Source organism: Callithrix jacchus, chromosome 11 (assembly GCF_049354715.1).
Source record: "Callithrix jacchus isolate 240 chromosome 11, calJac240_pri, whole genome shotgun sequence".
In the NCBI taxonomy this organism is placed as follows: Eukaryota; Metazoa; Chordata; class Mammalia; order Primates; family Cebidae; genus Callithrix; species Callithrix jacchus.
In genome coordinates, this window is record NC_133512.1 from 42,923,363 (window position 1) to 42,938,622 (window position 15,260).

General features: G+C 34.3%; 1 protein-coding gene across 6 annotated transcripts in view; it reads left to right on the forward strand.

Moving 5' to 3' along the window:
* Positions 1–436: 436 nt before the first annotated feature.
* The window catches only part of AGMO (alkylglycerol monooxygenase), a 356,235-nt gene continuing 341,411 nt past the window's right edge, over positions 437–15,260 (forward strand). For 5 of the 6 annotated variants that reach the window (XM_078342639.1, XM_002751549.8, XM_054237221.2 and 2 more), the window contains exons 1-3: positions 437–762; positions 2,211–2,341; positions 11,797–11,948. In XM_078342639.1, coding sequence (XP_078198765.1) covers positions 637–762; positions 2,211–2,341; positions 11,797–11,948 — 409 coding nt within the window. In that variant the 5' untranslated portion in view covers positions 437–636. Of the gene's footprint in view, positions 763–1,134; positions 1,269–2,210; positions 2,342–11,796; positions 11,949–15,260 lie in introns of those variants that run through there. The other variant, XM_078342640.1, reaches the window with a different exon arrangement.

The following is a 15,260-nucleotide window of genomic DNA, read 5'->3' on the forward strand; positions in this document are numbered from 1 at the left end:
AAACTGGTTTTCAAACATTCAGAAGTTGTAATAACATGATTCAGATACAGAAATGTAGATAGCCACTAAGGACCCAGATATTCAGTGCTTGCTGACTTTCAAGCTGTTATTAAGTAGCACACCTATAGCCTGTCCCTGCAGGAGATAAAGAGACTACAAACTTGAACACGTTGTGAATTTTTAAATGAGGAGAGAAAATTTTTTTCTATGTGATTTGATGCTTGAATTTCCATCCACTTTCTCAGCGTGACCTTATACCTGTGTTATCACTTTTTTTTCTTTCCAAGACACTATTGCGATTTTTTTCTCTTCTTTTTTTTTAGTAGTAACTTGCTCCACCTACAGTCAAACTGCATTGTATGACTTAGATTTGGCTATGAGTCCTTTTTTCCCTCCCCCACATGCCCTGTTTCTGGCCTAGCGGCCACTGAACTCTGTACTTGTTCTTGAGCCTTGTACTTTCTGTCTTTCTATACAGAATCTGCTGTTGGCTGTGCTCTCAATGGAGCTTTGGTTTTAGCTGTTCTCTGACAAAGAGCTTGTTCTGAGCTGCACATCTCGTCCTCTTTGTTCAGCCTCTGGCTTCAACCGCTGAATCCCAAATATTCTCCAGCTGGGAATCAGACAAGGGCAGAAATGAAGAACACAGAAGCCCGACAGGAGGTTTCAGTTTCCCAGGGATTTCGTGTGATGTTTTACATGATGAAGCCCAGTGAAACTTCATTCCAAACATTAGAAGAGGTGCCTGATTATGTAAAAAAGGTGAGACTATATTGGAAGAGGCTACTTTTGCTTCTTTCTTAAGAAATGGTAAGGTCAACCTCTTGAGCGTTTTGTTCACTTTCATTATTTGAATTATTAAATTCTAATAATAATTCACTTTCTTAAAGGCAGGAAGCAAAATTAGAATATCTACTTGAATTGAATTTCCTTACAATCCATAGCATCCTCACCTGTAAATTCGCTCCTTTATATGTCACTCTAGAATATCATAAAAACAAAATCTTAACATTTTCCTGGACTCTGTGGCATTGTAAATGTAGCTGTTGGAAACTCAATGTCAAATAGTTATACCATATCGGTAAAGTTTGTAACAATTTCATTTTTAAATCTTTAGCTTGTCCACCCCTTCCAAGGAAACTATTTCTTCTTTCATTTGGTGGAGTAGTTCTGCAGAGTGAAGGATATGCAGCTTGACCAGGTCCAACTCTGACTTCCTAAGTTTGAATGTGAACCAAGTTTTCTTTGAAACTTTGAAGTGCTCAGAGGTACATTTCACTTCTGGTTCTTGGCTATGATTGAAAGTGGAAATATCCAGAATTAGAACTTGAATCCTGAAGTTCCCCAGCCTATCAAAGTTGTTCCTACAACACTCACTAGTTCAGGGGGGAAATAGAAAACAAAATTGACATCACACACTGTGTTATTGAGAGTTCAATTTAGAAAGCTTCAAACCTCATGATTAGCTTCCAAATAAGTAAAATCCGTATCTTTTTCAAGATTAGATATTATATTTTCTTTCTTATTTTTAAGTAGAAAAAGTGGCACTGATATCTTCATAAATTGTTATTGCTTGTACTGCAACACCAAACCAAATTAAATGCTCCATCATTAATAGTGGAGCCTTAAAGCATCACTTATTATGTGAAACAAATCAAAACAAAATGAATAAAATCTGAATCATGTTTTAAGCAAACATGTAAAATCACCATATTTTCTAAAATTCTAAGAAGAAAATTGTCTCTACTCTTTCAATTTAATCATTAGAAATACAGTTCTTGTAATTCTAGCACAAAAATTAGAATTTTGTGCATCTTTAAGGAAAGCCTCTTGAAGTGGATCTAGATTATACATATAGAGACAATAGACTTCTAATTTTTTGCCTTATTCTAAATTTATTTTTTAATGTAATTTGGAAGATGTTCCTCCCAATCTTATAATTTTATAATTATCATGGTCATATCTATGATTATATTTCATATTCAAATTGGATGATATAATTTGAGCACATATTTAGCGTATGTCTAAAACAGTTAGACTTCTCTGCCTGCTGTGTAGGAACTAATCTTCCAGAATGGGTATCTACCATCTCCATCTCCTGTGGGGCTTCCCAAATCTGGGCCTCTCAATTCTGACATGACTAATCAGGAAATGTAAAATAATTTCATATGGAACATAATAGCATCTCTTTTCTGCAATATCTTTTCTAGGCAACTCCATTTTTCATTTCCTTGATGCTGCTTGAACTTGTTGTCAGCTGGATTCACAAAGGGAAGCCACCGGGTCATTTGGATGATGCTTTAACATCAGTCTCAGCAGGTGTTCTGTCACGACTTCCAGGGTGAGATAGATGGGTTAACAATGCTGAGTGAAAACGCTGAAATTCCCTACATATGTTGGACAAAGAAACCCACTGCATGGGGGAATTAGTCTATTTACACAAATTTCCCTGAGGAATTCAGTTCATGCTATTATTTAAAATTTTGATATTTTATTCTTCATTGATTTTTTGCACTCATTTAAAAAATTACCCTAAATATTATTTATCTTGACTTTGTTGATATCCCTTTAAAATGAGTGTTTCATTTGCCTTATTGTGATTCTAGCTCTGAGTTATGATCTAGTTCCCTATTAAAATTGTATTTGCCTCTGTCAGGTTCAGAAAGAATAGCTCTCTAGAGTGTAGACACTCCCTAGATCAGCTCACACAAATCTCTGAATAACTACAATGGTTTCCTAATGGGTGTCTGGCTCTAGTAGAACCCCATTTGCAGCCAAACATTTCCATAATATGAATCCAGTAGAAACCCTTCACTGGTTCCCTGTTGACTCAAGTATAATGTACAAATCCCTGTTCAGAACTATAGAGAACGTGGTCTCTCTGGCTTTGCTTTTGGGTCCTCCACTCTCCTGTCTGTCATCTTTATCCCATCATGCTTTACTACTTGCCATTGCCCACATGCCACAGGTACTTCACTCTTCCTGGAAAATCATCCATGTGGCCAATTGAGATTCATTTATTAGGTCTAAGCGTAGATGTCACATGCCTCAGCAAGCCTTATCTGTTCTCTAAGCTTATGTTAGGCATTCCTACATTATAGTCCCATGGAATTTTGTGCTTATCCCAGATCTAGAATTTTCAACATGGCATCGATGCTCACCTCTTTTCTTCCCAGCCCTTCCTGCTAGCTTGTACACGATTTGAGAGAAAGAGTTGTGCACTCTTCATAGTTTTAGCTCCTGTGCCTGGAATGATGTCTATTGCATGATAAAGAGTCCAAAAAACAGTGATGTTCCTATACTGTTACGTTGACGATAAAATTAGATGATATTGGGACCAAATGATAGTAAGATGTAAATGGCCTACTATTTTTTAGAAAGAGTATATTTTAATGCATGTAGAGGAGAGACCAATAAAAGGAAGTCATCTTCAAAGCATGTGGGCTTACCAAAGAGGCAGAGGGTGAGGAAAGATTCCCTTCGAAGTCTGTTCTTTGAGCTGCTGATGAATGTTCTCATTCCAGCTTCCCACCCATTGCTTCTTGTCCTGTTTTAAGAGCTTTACTTCTGACCAGTGCTCATTGCTTTGGAATGTTTCTATTAACTGCTCAGTGGGAAACTAAGGTGGATTAAAAAAAATAGCATTAAAACTTTAAACATCTAAGAAAGGTGGAATAATTTCATATATTACATAAAATAGTTTAAAAAGAAAAACCTGAAAGTATTTTTCAATAAGATTTTGAGAAAAGTATATTATTAAGTATATAGTAGATGTAATATTACTAATACTGACTTTGAAAAATTACTTATAATTGTTGCATTTTGCACTGGGAATCAGAGGGAGATAATGTCTCCAGAAATTTGCAGCTAATTCCAAGATTATCATGAATAAGAATTTACGATTATAGATAATTTCCTTTCTTATAATACATGTCCCCTTTAGGCAGAAATCAACAAGAAATACATTCAACATATCCAAGGTATATATAGATTTGGATGTAGATTTAGTTATTTAAAAATACCTAATGGTTAATTTAGCTCATTTGCAGAAAGTTGTTTATAGGTTTATGGAAATCAGATGATTGATAAACTATAAAAGTCACTTGGTAACTGAGAATTATCCTGCATATCCGATTATACGTCGTGTATTTTAGTGAATTGGAATGAATTTGTTAAGCATTTTGACAATGAATTTGACAGCAAATTGAATGAATTCTTCAGCATTTTTGTTTTTACCTTTTAAAGTTTGATTTGGTTGCAAATGAAATTAGATTGTTCTCTTATCATAACATCGTGAGTACCAGAAGTACAAACTGTATCCTCAGTACAATATTTCTGCTCAGCAGTGTTATTTTTAAAAGGTACAGAGTTATAACATGAAAATAAGAATAAAATAGATATTTCTCCAAAAAAAGTATCTGAAAATGGAGAGAGAAAGGTGGGGGGCGGGGCGGAGAGAGAGAGAGAGGCAGAGAGAGAGAGAGAGAGAGAGAGAAGGAAAAAAAGAAAGCAAAACAAACCAGTCCTTCAGGGATAGAACATGCGGTTCTTTTCCTTCACCCACTACTCATAACACTCCTTAAACAAACACAAACTGTTAACTCTGGTGCCCTTTGAGAGAAAGGTAAAAGGTTATGAACTTGAATTTGGAGAATATTTTTCTATAGTTATTTGAAATGAGAATAGCAAATTACTTCTGTTTTTCCTTGTAGATGTAAAGAACAATTATAAATGATGAAATACGGATTTTTTTTTAACTTTCGTGAAGAATTTTCTCTTTTATAGCCTTGTCTGAAAGATTCCAGTAAAGCAAATTATCTGAAATGAAATTAATTTTTTTGTTTTGTTGTATAGAAATATTTTGAAAAATGTTTTTATTTCATTTGTTGTTATTAAAACATTCTAAACCCAAATATAAACTGGAAAGAAAAAGGAAGCCTGTGGATCTATTCCTCTCAATCCCCTTTCAGTAAAAAAAAAAAAAAAAAAAAAAGGAAGAATTTGACATCAATTCTTAAAACAATATTTCAGTTGAAGCCACAGCATCAAGGGGAATCCCTGTGCAAATCATTAACAGCTGAGGGTTAGATTAACACGGCAATGATCGTATCCTCTCCCAGGGACCAATTTCATTTTCTACACCAGCAACAGAGGCTTGCCACGTCCTTCAAATAGGTGATTGCAAGAAAAATGGTAGTATGCCTTTTGCTCATTCATTTGTGAAGAATTATGCGTTGGATAATAATTCCAAATAAGCATGTGGCCTCGGACAAAAAAAGTGGAAATCAAAGCAAACCCGTTTTCCACTTTGCCATTCATGTAATAGAAATGTTGTGTGCAGACTTTGAAGAACACTTTTTTTCCACGATCTTAATTTCAGGATTACATAAAATTTCAGGTGTCTTAAAGATTAATAGCATACTTATCATGTTGATAGAAAAGACACATGCTACCTTTTTCAAATCTTTATGTCAAGGAAAATATTAACCATGGACAAGATTATATCTTGTTTACAAGCCTGTTGGACGGACCATGATCTGTAATGAAAGTCTGTCTGTCCTAAGAACCAGTTTCTGGGCAGGCTTGGATCTGTTTTGCTCTTCTGAAATCCAGTAGGCAGCCTTCCTAGTCAGATACTAGTCAAAGTTATAAACAGATATGTCTATTTATTCTAGTTAAACACAGTGTATCATGCAGATAATCTGCCTTTCTAACAATTAGTGTCATGTGTGACTATAAAAAAGTTAATCTTGATTTAACAAAATATTTACCAAATCTAATTTTTAATCACACATATCTAAAACTTGTGAAATATGCAGCTACTGACTTAAATGTTAATGAGTGAAAAATAATCACATTTTTTTTTTCTGCTTGTTTAAGCAGAACTCAATTTCCAATCCTTCATTAGAAAACCGGGAGTTCAATTTGTTACTTCCTTCCAATGTTTCTGCTTCCATAAATTGCATCCTCCCCAGAGAAGTTTTATTCCTGATATAAATATCTACAGTATGTTTGTTTTTAATGGGTTCATTTATTCTGTTGAAACAGCAGATTATAAATCAAATTGCAGTAAGTTAGAGGGATAATTTAAGTAGGTAAATTTTCAAATAAAGTTGGGGACACTCCACTTTTAATATATATGGGTCACTGCCAATTTTTACTGTGTAGCTAGCTCCACGATGTTCAGTCATATATATGCATACTTTTACTGGCCATGCCTGCTATGGAATTTTCCACTCCTGACAAGAAAGTTTCAATTCATCCAAAAAAAAAAAAAATTAAAAGGAGGAAATTAAACTTCGCTGAAATACTTCTGACTCCTTGGGGTGGGGCCAGAGAATAAAGAAAAATTGTATACTGGGTTTTTATACCAGGGGCTTTAGCATGAGAGGCTAAATGTTGCCTTGGCAAATCAGACCTAACAAATGAATGTTTAGCATTTAGGATGATGACTTTAATAAGCAGCAATTCATTGTCCAAAAGAAGAGATAAATGAATCTATGAAATGTTAATAATACCTTATTATTAATACTAAATTTTTATTAACCTAGAAATAATTATTAAAAATCCTCATGAAAGGAAAATAAATTTTAATTACTTCTTGGTTTGTTAATTATGTTTGAGAGGATCTTATTTCCTCTTATAATTTGCATTAGAAAACTAATAAATAGACTTTATCTTTGTTATTAATTATGTAACTTCAGAAACTGCTATTAGAAGAACCTTCCCTGGTGAATGCAAGTTTCATTGCTTATTGGTCTGGATTTGAGTGTTTATTCAATCGAGTAATATATTTCCTGTAAAGTAAAGAATATAGCAAATTCCTTTCTTCCAAATCTATCACATTGTGTTTATAAAGGTTTATGGCTTTATGGTTTCTGTTAAGAAGAAATTAAGTGATTGTTTTATAAATGTAATACAATTTCACAGTAAGAATTAGTAGTACATCTGTTTGCAGATGGTAAAGGTAATATTATCTATCTTATTATTACCAAGCAAAAATCAATATTCCACTAGATGGAGCAAAAGTGGCAGTAGCTTTACAGATGGGCAGTGCAAACTCCTGGATTCCAGTTGAAGAGATTTTGAAGTAAATAAGTAACAAAATTTCTCAGAAAAATCTCTCTCTCACTCTCTGCATATATATATATATACACACACACACACAGACACACATATATACACACACACACACACATATATATATATATATACACAAGATCTAATATATTAATTTATTTTTAACTTCTTGGAGTTTTAAGGATATTTATAGTAATCTTGTTTAAATATTTACTTTCTGACTCATGAAACAAGATTGTTAGAAATAAAAGTATCTTTTTTTTTTTAGTTTATCATTATCTGGCCAAATCAGAACACTCAGCTATAATGACAGTTATGGAATAATATAAAGTGGCAGATTCCTATGAGTGTAATACATAAGTCTACTTATTCTGAAACGTGCTTTGATATTTCAGAAGTTTGCAATGAGAGCATTACATGAAATGTTACTGGCTTTCTTAATGACAACAACATGAGAGTCATTTTAGGGCTCATTCAGCCTGATTATCTCAGACCTTAAATTAGCACTGAGATGCTGAAAGGGTGAATGTCATGCCCCCTGTCACACTTCTATTCCTGGTGATGGGCAGACTCAGATGGAGGTGACTTTGAAAACTCATTAGTTTCTAATTCTCAATCCCCAAATAATATTTATTTCTAATTTATTGATTATTTTTTAATCTCAACATTGAAACTGAACTTTATTTTATAAAAATTCGAGGATTAATACTAAATAGTAATGTAGTAACTTAGAAGCTTTTTACAGTAACTGAACATTGGCAAATTTCTCATGATGAGAGGAAATGTTATGTAAAATACAGAATCAGTTCACTAGTTAAAGAAATAAGCTACTTTTCATTTGCTAAAACATATACTTCAAACCCAAGGGAAAACTGCTGTTTGGGGGAATTCATGAAGAAAATAGGACCATGGGAGGAAAGCCTCTCTATATGCAGGTTGCTGATTAGAGGATTTTAATGTCTTTTTATGTTTAGATCACTTTCCTGGTCTTACATTCAAACTTATGGCATAAAAGGTGTCTAGTATTTGGGAATTCCAAGCTCCTGTGCTGCCCAATATTTCATCTTCATGTGATAAAGTAAACTTACTATATGCATACATATTATATCTGCCTTTTCCCACAGGATGGGGTTTAGAGAGTTTAAATTCCCGAGTGCAGAGTCATGTGCTGAGATTGCAGGGTGGAAGGGGTAAGGGGGACTGCGAAGAGAAACAGGAAGGTACTTGGTTTATGATTCAAGGTCTGGTGAGAACATTTTTGAAAATGTAGGTGCTATTTTCTGCAATCCGGGGCTCTCCGAGCTTGATAATCATTTCCCAGCTGTCTCACTTAGGTGAACTGTTTTTAGTTGTGGGCATTCCATGGCTACTCTTTCACATGTGTATTAAAAGAGAATCAGATTCATTTTGCTGATAGAAAGCAGGGAATAGAACTCCCACAGCTGCTTCTTTCTTCGTGTCTTGAGGAAATTTAGGCTTCATGCTAATATGTGTGGGTTGGAGTGGGGGGAGGCTTGATGGTAGTATGTCAGGCATATTTCAGCTCGGTTTGTGTCAATCCTAATAAGTCAGTTGATGGACTAATAAATTGGGTGTCTGCTCAAGACCTGGCACCTGTACAGGAAATAGAAAAGTATTTCAATTGCAGACAGGTTTTTTAGAATTTTTATTTATTATTATTTTTTTTTTACAAATGGAAGTTTTTTAAGGACCTTTTCAGTCTGTTATTGAGATCTTGGTATCTTAATGCCCATTTCCATTGTCAGTGGAACTGACAAGGAAGATAGCATATTTAAAAAAAAAATATTAAACCGAGGGCACATTTATATAAGGCTGGTGGTGTTTGCCCATTTAATAATAGTGTGTTCCTGTGTCTTGTGCTATGCCTGGCACTTAGTAGGCTCTTCATATGAATTCATTGAATGACTGCCTAAATCCATGGATGAATCATGTGCTACTACTTCAGCTATTAAGCTATAGATGATTTCAACTTTCTACTAAATTTTGTTTTAATCTTTCTTTCTGGTTCAGTTGTTTTTAGGCAGAGGTTTTCAACTGGGGAAAATTTTGCTCCCCAAGAAACACTTGGAAATATCTGGGGACATTTTTTGTAGTCATAGCTGGGGTGAGAAGGAATGCTCCTAAATCTAGTTGCTAAAGAACAGCAATGCTGGAATACATTCTATGATGCACAGGAAAGGCACTCGAAACAAAAAGTTACTTGGCCCAAAAATGACAATAGTGTTACGATTAAGAATTCCTGTTTTAGAGAAATTGGTATATTGAAGAATATAAAATTGATATTATTTGCCATTTTTAATCTAAAACTTGAATTTTATATGGGTAACCTGTAATGATGAACAATAGGGAGCAATTTTAAGATTTCATAGTTTCAGTAAATGTTTGCACACAAAAGCCTCTTCCAAAAAAGGATTATCCTATCCAAATGTCAACAGTGGCACTGTTATGAAGCCTTCATCTAAACATATGAAAGTAACCCACCAAGCTAACAAGCTTTACAGTAGAATTTTTTCCAACTCCTACTTTGACTAATATACCTTCATAAAAACTTGGAAGGCAGGTTTTAAATGTTCATTTCATATACTCCTTGGAGTTTCTACAACAGTGTGGGAGCCCTTGGCTCATGGCTTGTCCTGCCCCTGGAGGGACCTCACATACCTGTGTGGACATCACAGACTCCTTGTCCCAGCTTTGTCTATATGCCCCCAACTAGCCACCCTTGGCCACCCTGTCAGGTTGCGGGGTTGCACACTTGCAGAGGTCTGCCCTCAGGAAGAATGGCTCAGAAAAGAGGCTCGAGCAGGCTCAGGGCTGCTGCAACAGTGGATTCTACAGTATTCAGAGTATCACTCAAATTGGCATTATGGGAGTAGTCCAGGATGAGCAATTCCTTTGACTCAAGGACTGGAACTCACAGACAAAACTGCTTCTTCCAACCATTTAATCTCAAATTGGAAATTGAGTTTTTAATGTGTGGTGATGTGAACTGTTTTCTGAAATTGTAAGCATTGGGCATTTCTTTTAGTTATGTATATTAATGCTGTTAAGATAGCCTAATGTTCTATTTTATAGGTGAAATAATAATACCTTGAAATATTAAAGAGGTTATTTTAAAGCTATTAAATCATGGTTAAAGTCATATGATAATAAATTCAAGAATAAAGTCAAAGGGCTGGATCTTTGAAAGACTCAGGAAGCTAATTCATAGAAACTGACTCTGTAAAGGGAAATACTGTAAAAATAAAAAATTTTAGTAGTGTAATCATCTGCATTCCTTCTTCCACTCTTATCTAAAATTAGAATATTTAAGAAATTTCTCAGAATTTTGAGCACCACACTTGTTGATGACTTATACATATATCTTTATTAACCAGAATAATTAATTCCTTTTATATTTTAATAATAAATATCAAAGGAAAAGTCAACTCAATAAAATTTATAAAAGTGACAAATCATCTAGAATCTAATCTTAAATTTGATCATACAAAACTTGAAAAAAAATCCTTCTTAAAGTTAAAGTATATTTTATAGGGTTTTGAAAGTAAAAATAGGAATTTATAGAAGCTTGATAAATAGGTGGCTTAATATATTTTAGTGTATGAGTTTTAGAAACAATTGTTTATTTTAATTTTGTTTGTATACCTGATTTCTAAGGAAATATTTTTCCTAATATTTTGAAAATTATATTACTTTTTTTTTTTTTTTTGAGACAGAGTTTCGCTCTTGTGACCCAGGCTGGAGTGCAATGGCGCAATCTCGGCTCACCGCAACCTCCGCCTCCTGGGTTCAGGCAATTCTCCTGCCTCAGCCTCCCGAATAGCTGGGATTGCAGGCACGCGCCACCATGCCCAGCTAATTTTTTGTATCTTTAGTAGAGATGGGGTCTCACCATGTTGACCAAGATGGTCTTGATCTCTTGACCTCATGATCCACCCACCTCGGCCTCCCAAAGTGCTGGGATTACAGGCGTGAGCCACCGCGCCCGGCCGAAAATTATATTACTTTTAAGTAATATATTACTTATAAGAATTTAGTTTATATTACTTATAAGAATTGTAGAAATGCTCTGAGAATCCAATACCTGATCATAAGTATAACATGTAAGAAACATTAAAAGGGTGTGTGTGTGTGTGTGTGTGTAAGAGAGAATAAAAAGGAAGGAGGAAGAGGAGATGAGAGAGAATAGATTTGGAGAGAAGCAATTTAACTTAAAGGCAAATTTTATGAGATCAAGAATTTGAAGGCAGTAGGCAATTTGCAGCACTTTAAAATATGGGCATCTATAATTTTTTGCCTTTTAAATTTCCTTTATAAAGCATCCTTAATATATTCTTCCGTAAGATTTAGAAATGACAGTCACAGAAACTAAGTTGTAGTCTTGTTATATTGATGTTGTATGGGTTCCATGAAAAATATTTTAAGATACATAAAAAGGAAATGGTCTTTTAAATTTCATGAAATTGAGAGCACAAACAACTGGCATCCATGATGTCTATGAAATAAAATAAAACTTCATATGAATCATTTTGATGCCAAGGAATTGAGCCTTTAGAAAGAATGATAAAGATGAAACAAAGTAGAAGAGTTTCATTTTTTCATATAAATATATTAATTTTAAATGTTATCTAAACTATTTTAGCATAATTTTATTTCTAAAATGTTATCTAATCACTGCTTATGAATTTTGTCTTCCAGTCTATTTTTCAGGAGTGTTGAACTGACCAGTTATATTTATATCTGGGAGAACTACAGGCTGTTCAATTTGCCCTGGGATTCTCCATGGACTTGGTCTTTAACCTTCTTGGGAGTTGACTTTGGCTACTACTGGTTCCATCGTATGGCCCATGGTAAGTTGCAAATGAGGACTTTTTGTTAATTTATGTTGAACTGTGTTTGGTACATAGTACATATTCAGTAAATATTTATTAAAAGAATAAATATAGGAATAAAATAGTACATTTTACAGGATATAAAAGTTAATAATGGTTTACTTTGCAATTTAAGTGGAGAAAATCTGAAGCCATATTTTTAAAATGATATGGTATGATTGGAAGTACATTTATTCACTTCTTTCTAATTTTAAAAAAGTTTAGAAAGTGATGGCTATAGCATTCCCTTTTGTATTTATCATCCGGTTTTTAATAAAAATTTTAATTTTTCGGGAGGCTGAGGCAGGAGAATTGCCTGAACCCAGGAGGCGGAGGTTGCGGTGAGCTGAGATTGCGCCATTGCACTCCAGCCTGGGTAACGAGTGAAACTCCGTCTCAAAAAAAAAAAAAATTTTTAATTTTTATGGGGGTAGCAGTCAGAATCCAAACAAGATCCATCCATTACATTTGGCTGTTGGGGATGAGAGGGTTTTTGTTTGTTTGTTTTTAATTTTCTTATTTCAATAGTTTTTAGGGGAACAGGTAGTGTTTGGTTACATGAATAAGTTCTTTAGTTTTGATTTCTGAGATTCTGGTGCACCCATCACCAAAGCAGTGTACACTGTACCCAGCGTGTAGTCTTTTGTCCCTTGCCACCACCCCTCACCCTTACCCCTGAGTCCCTAAAGTCCAGTGTATCATTCTTATGCCTTTGTGTCCTCTTAGTTCAGCTCCCACATGAGTGAGAACATATGATGTTTGCTTTTCCATTCCTGAGTTACTTCACTTAGAATAATAGTCTCTGATTCCATCTGAGTTGCTGTGAATGCCATTATTTCCTTCGTCTTTATAGCTGAGTAGTATTCCATGGTAAATATATACCACATTTTCTTTATCCACTCATTGCTTGATGGACATTTGGCCTGGTTCCATATTTTTGTGGTGAAAAGGGAACATATTTATACTGTTGACAGGAAGGTAAATTATACAACCACTATGGAAAACAGTGTGGGGATTCCTTAAAGCAGGAAAAGTAGATTCACTGTTTGATCTGCCAATTGATCCAGGAATCCCACTGAAATTACTGGATTCCCACTGGATTCCATTGGGATTTCTGGATCAAATGGTGGATCTACTTTTCATTCTTTACCCAGGGGAAAAGAAGTCATTATATGAAAAAGATACTTGCACATGCATGTTTATAGCAGCATCACTTTTTAATGTATTGTCTTCCATTATTGTTATTATGACATGTGCTTGATAGAGTCTAAAGATGTACACAATATCAAACTTCACAGCACAATTATCGAGGGTCATTCAGAAGCGCTTTGCAACAGTGTGGAATTCTAAGTAATGTGTTCTGTCATAGTAAGCTTCATTCAATTTGTTGGCAGTACTTCCACATTACAAATGAAAATGTAATCAGCTAGGCACTGACCATATGCACTTCACTGTTACCATAGTTTTGCAAAATTTCTCATCTGCAAAAGCTGTCTTACTGCACTGGTTCACTGAATTTGGTTTTTGGGATTCTTGGCTGCACTTCCAAAGAAATGTTTTGTTATAGAATGGGGAAATGGAAGAGTGAGGAACAAATCTAGGACTGAACCTCTGTAGGGATAAGTAGGGGCTGTGGAATGGTTGTAGAGCTAAGGTGAGCAAGTGGTCTCTGAGGAGCAATAAGCATGCCAAAGTATTTCTGAAGGGAAGAGCGGGAAAGTACTAATCTTGAAAAACTACTGAAGAGCAGAACTCAGGATTTCAGTGGGTGGTTGGTTGAGTGGGTGAGGAGGAAGGAAGGAAGAGAAAAGAACCTGGAATAATAATAATAAATAGATGGCAGATGGACAGCCGAGACCAGAGCTCAGGGTGAATAAACTGAGCTATCTGTGTAGGAGTGGTGACCAAATATCATTCCTAAGCAAGGATGAAGGAAATAGGAGTAGCATGGATTTGTGTTATGCTCAAGGCTGCTAAACTTTAAATATAGCATTGTTTATGTTACCCACCTTAAACATGTGCATTTAATGAAACTCTATGGAGATTTAATTTATTAGAACAATTTTAAGTGAATATATAAATAAGAAAAAGTTATTAATTTTGTGTGTGATAACATTCGACTTTGACACATAAGAGTTCAGTTTCTGACATTATTTCCTCATATATAAATGCAAAGGCTACTCCAAAATCAAACATAATTAACAATAAAACATGGTTTACATAATAAATTTGTTTTATTTCAAACTAGTTTTCTCCCTAAAATAAACTCATTGGCAATCTTCTTCATTTTCTATGCAACAAAGGGGTATTGCGGAAAGCATTTACTTACTTTCACGAACCTTCCTCATACCACACTGCCCAACACGGATGTGTTTATTTGGGAAATCTGCAAATTTGCTTACTCCTTGAAAGCCTATTATAACAGGAAACAAAGAACCAACAAAATATTACCAATATAAACTCCTAAAAATATGTTGATTGTAAGTGTTCTCAGTTGGAAAGAGCAATAAAATAAAATAACATATTAAAATGTGGCATCAAGGCTATTTAAAGTATGCTTCTCATTAGAAATTTTGAACTGAATCCAGTAAAAAAGGCAGGCATTAAAAACATTTTTGAAAACCTTCTGGAAAAGCATTTACAACCTTTGGGCAATGGAGACAAATCATAAGTTCAAAAACTTGACTTGTAATGGAAAGCTAATAGGAAAAAAGTAATTTATTTAATATATCAACCTTCAATATGGTGCTTTATTTTTAAATTTATATGTAAATAATATCATAAAATATTAAAATAGATTTTCAGAAATCTAGAAACACACAAGGCTGAAAGAAAATAGGGGCTCCAATTTTTCGAGCCTCTTGGATTACTGAGTCCAAATTGAATAACTGGTCAAATTCATTTAATTGAAAAGTTTCAATAATTCTAAAACACATATGTCATCTTAAAATATAGTAAGAAAAAAAATCCCTACTTTTTCTATTCAATGTATTACTTTCCTTTCACTACTTCAAAATGATATAGCAAAAATGTATTTCATATTTGGTAGTATGTTAAATGCTATGTGTTTTGAAGAAACAATATATTAGGTATTTAAAATTTTGTCTTTATATGTATTTAAATTGCTTCCTTAGGATTCCAAATCGTTGCTGGATTTGGTGTTGTGATTTGTTTGTATTGCATATATGTCACATTTTCTCAGTTATGAGACAGTTAGCAAAAAATAGTTTATTCTCAACATTTGCATTCCATCTCTATCACTAATGCCAAGATATTTGAAGTTCTGTCTGC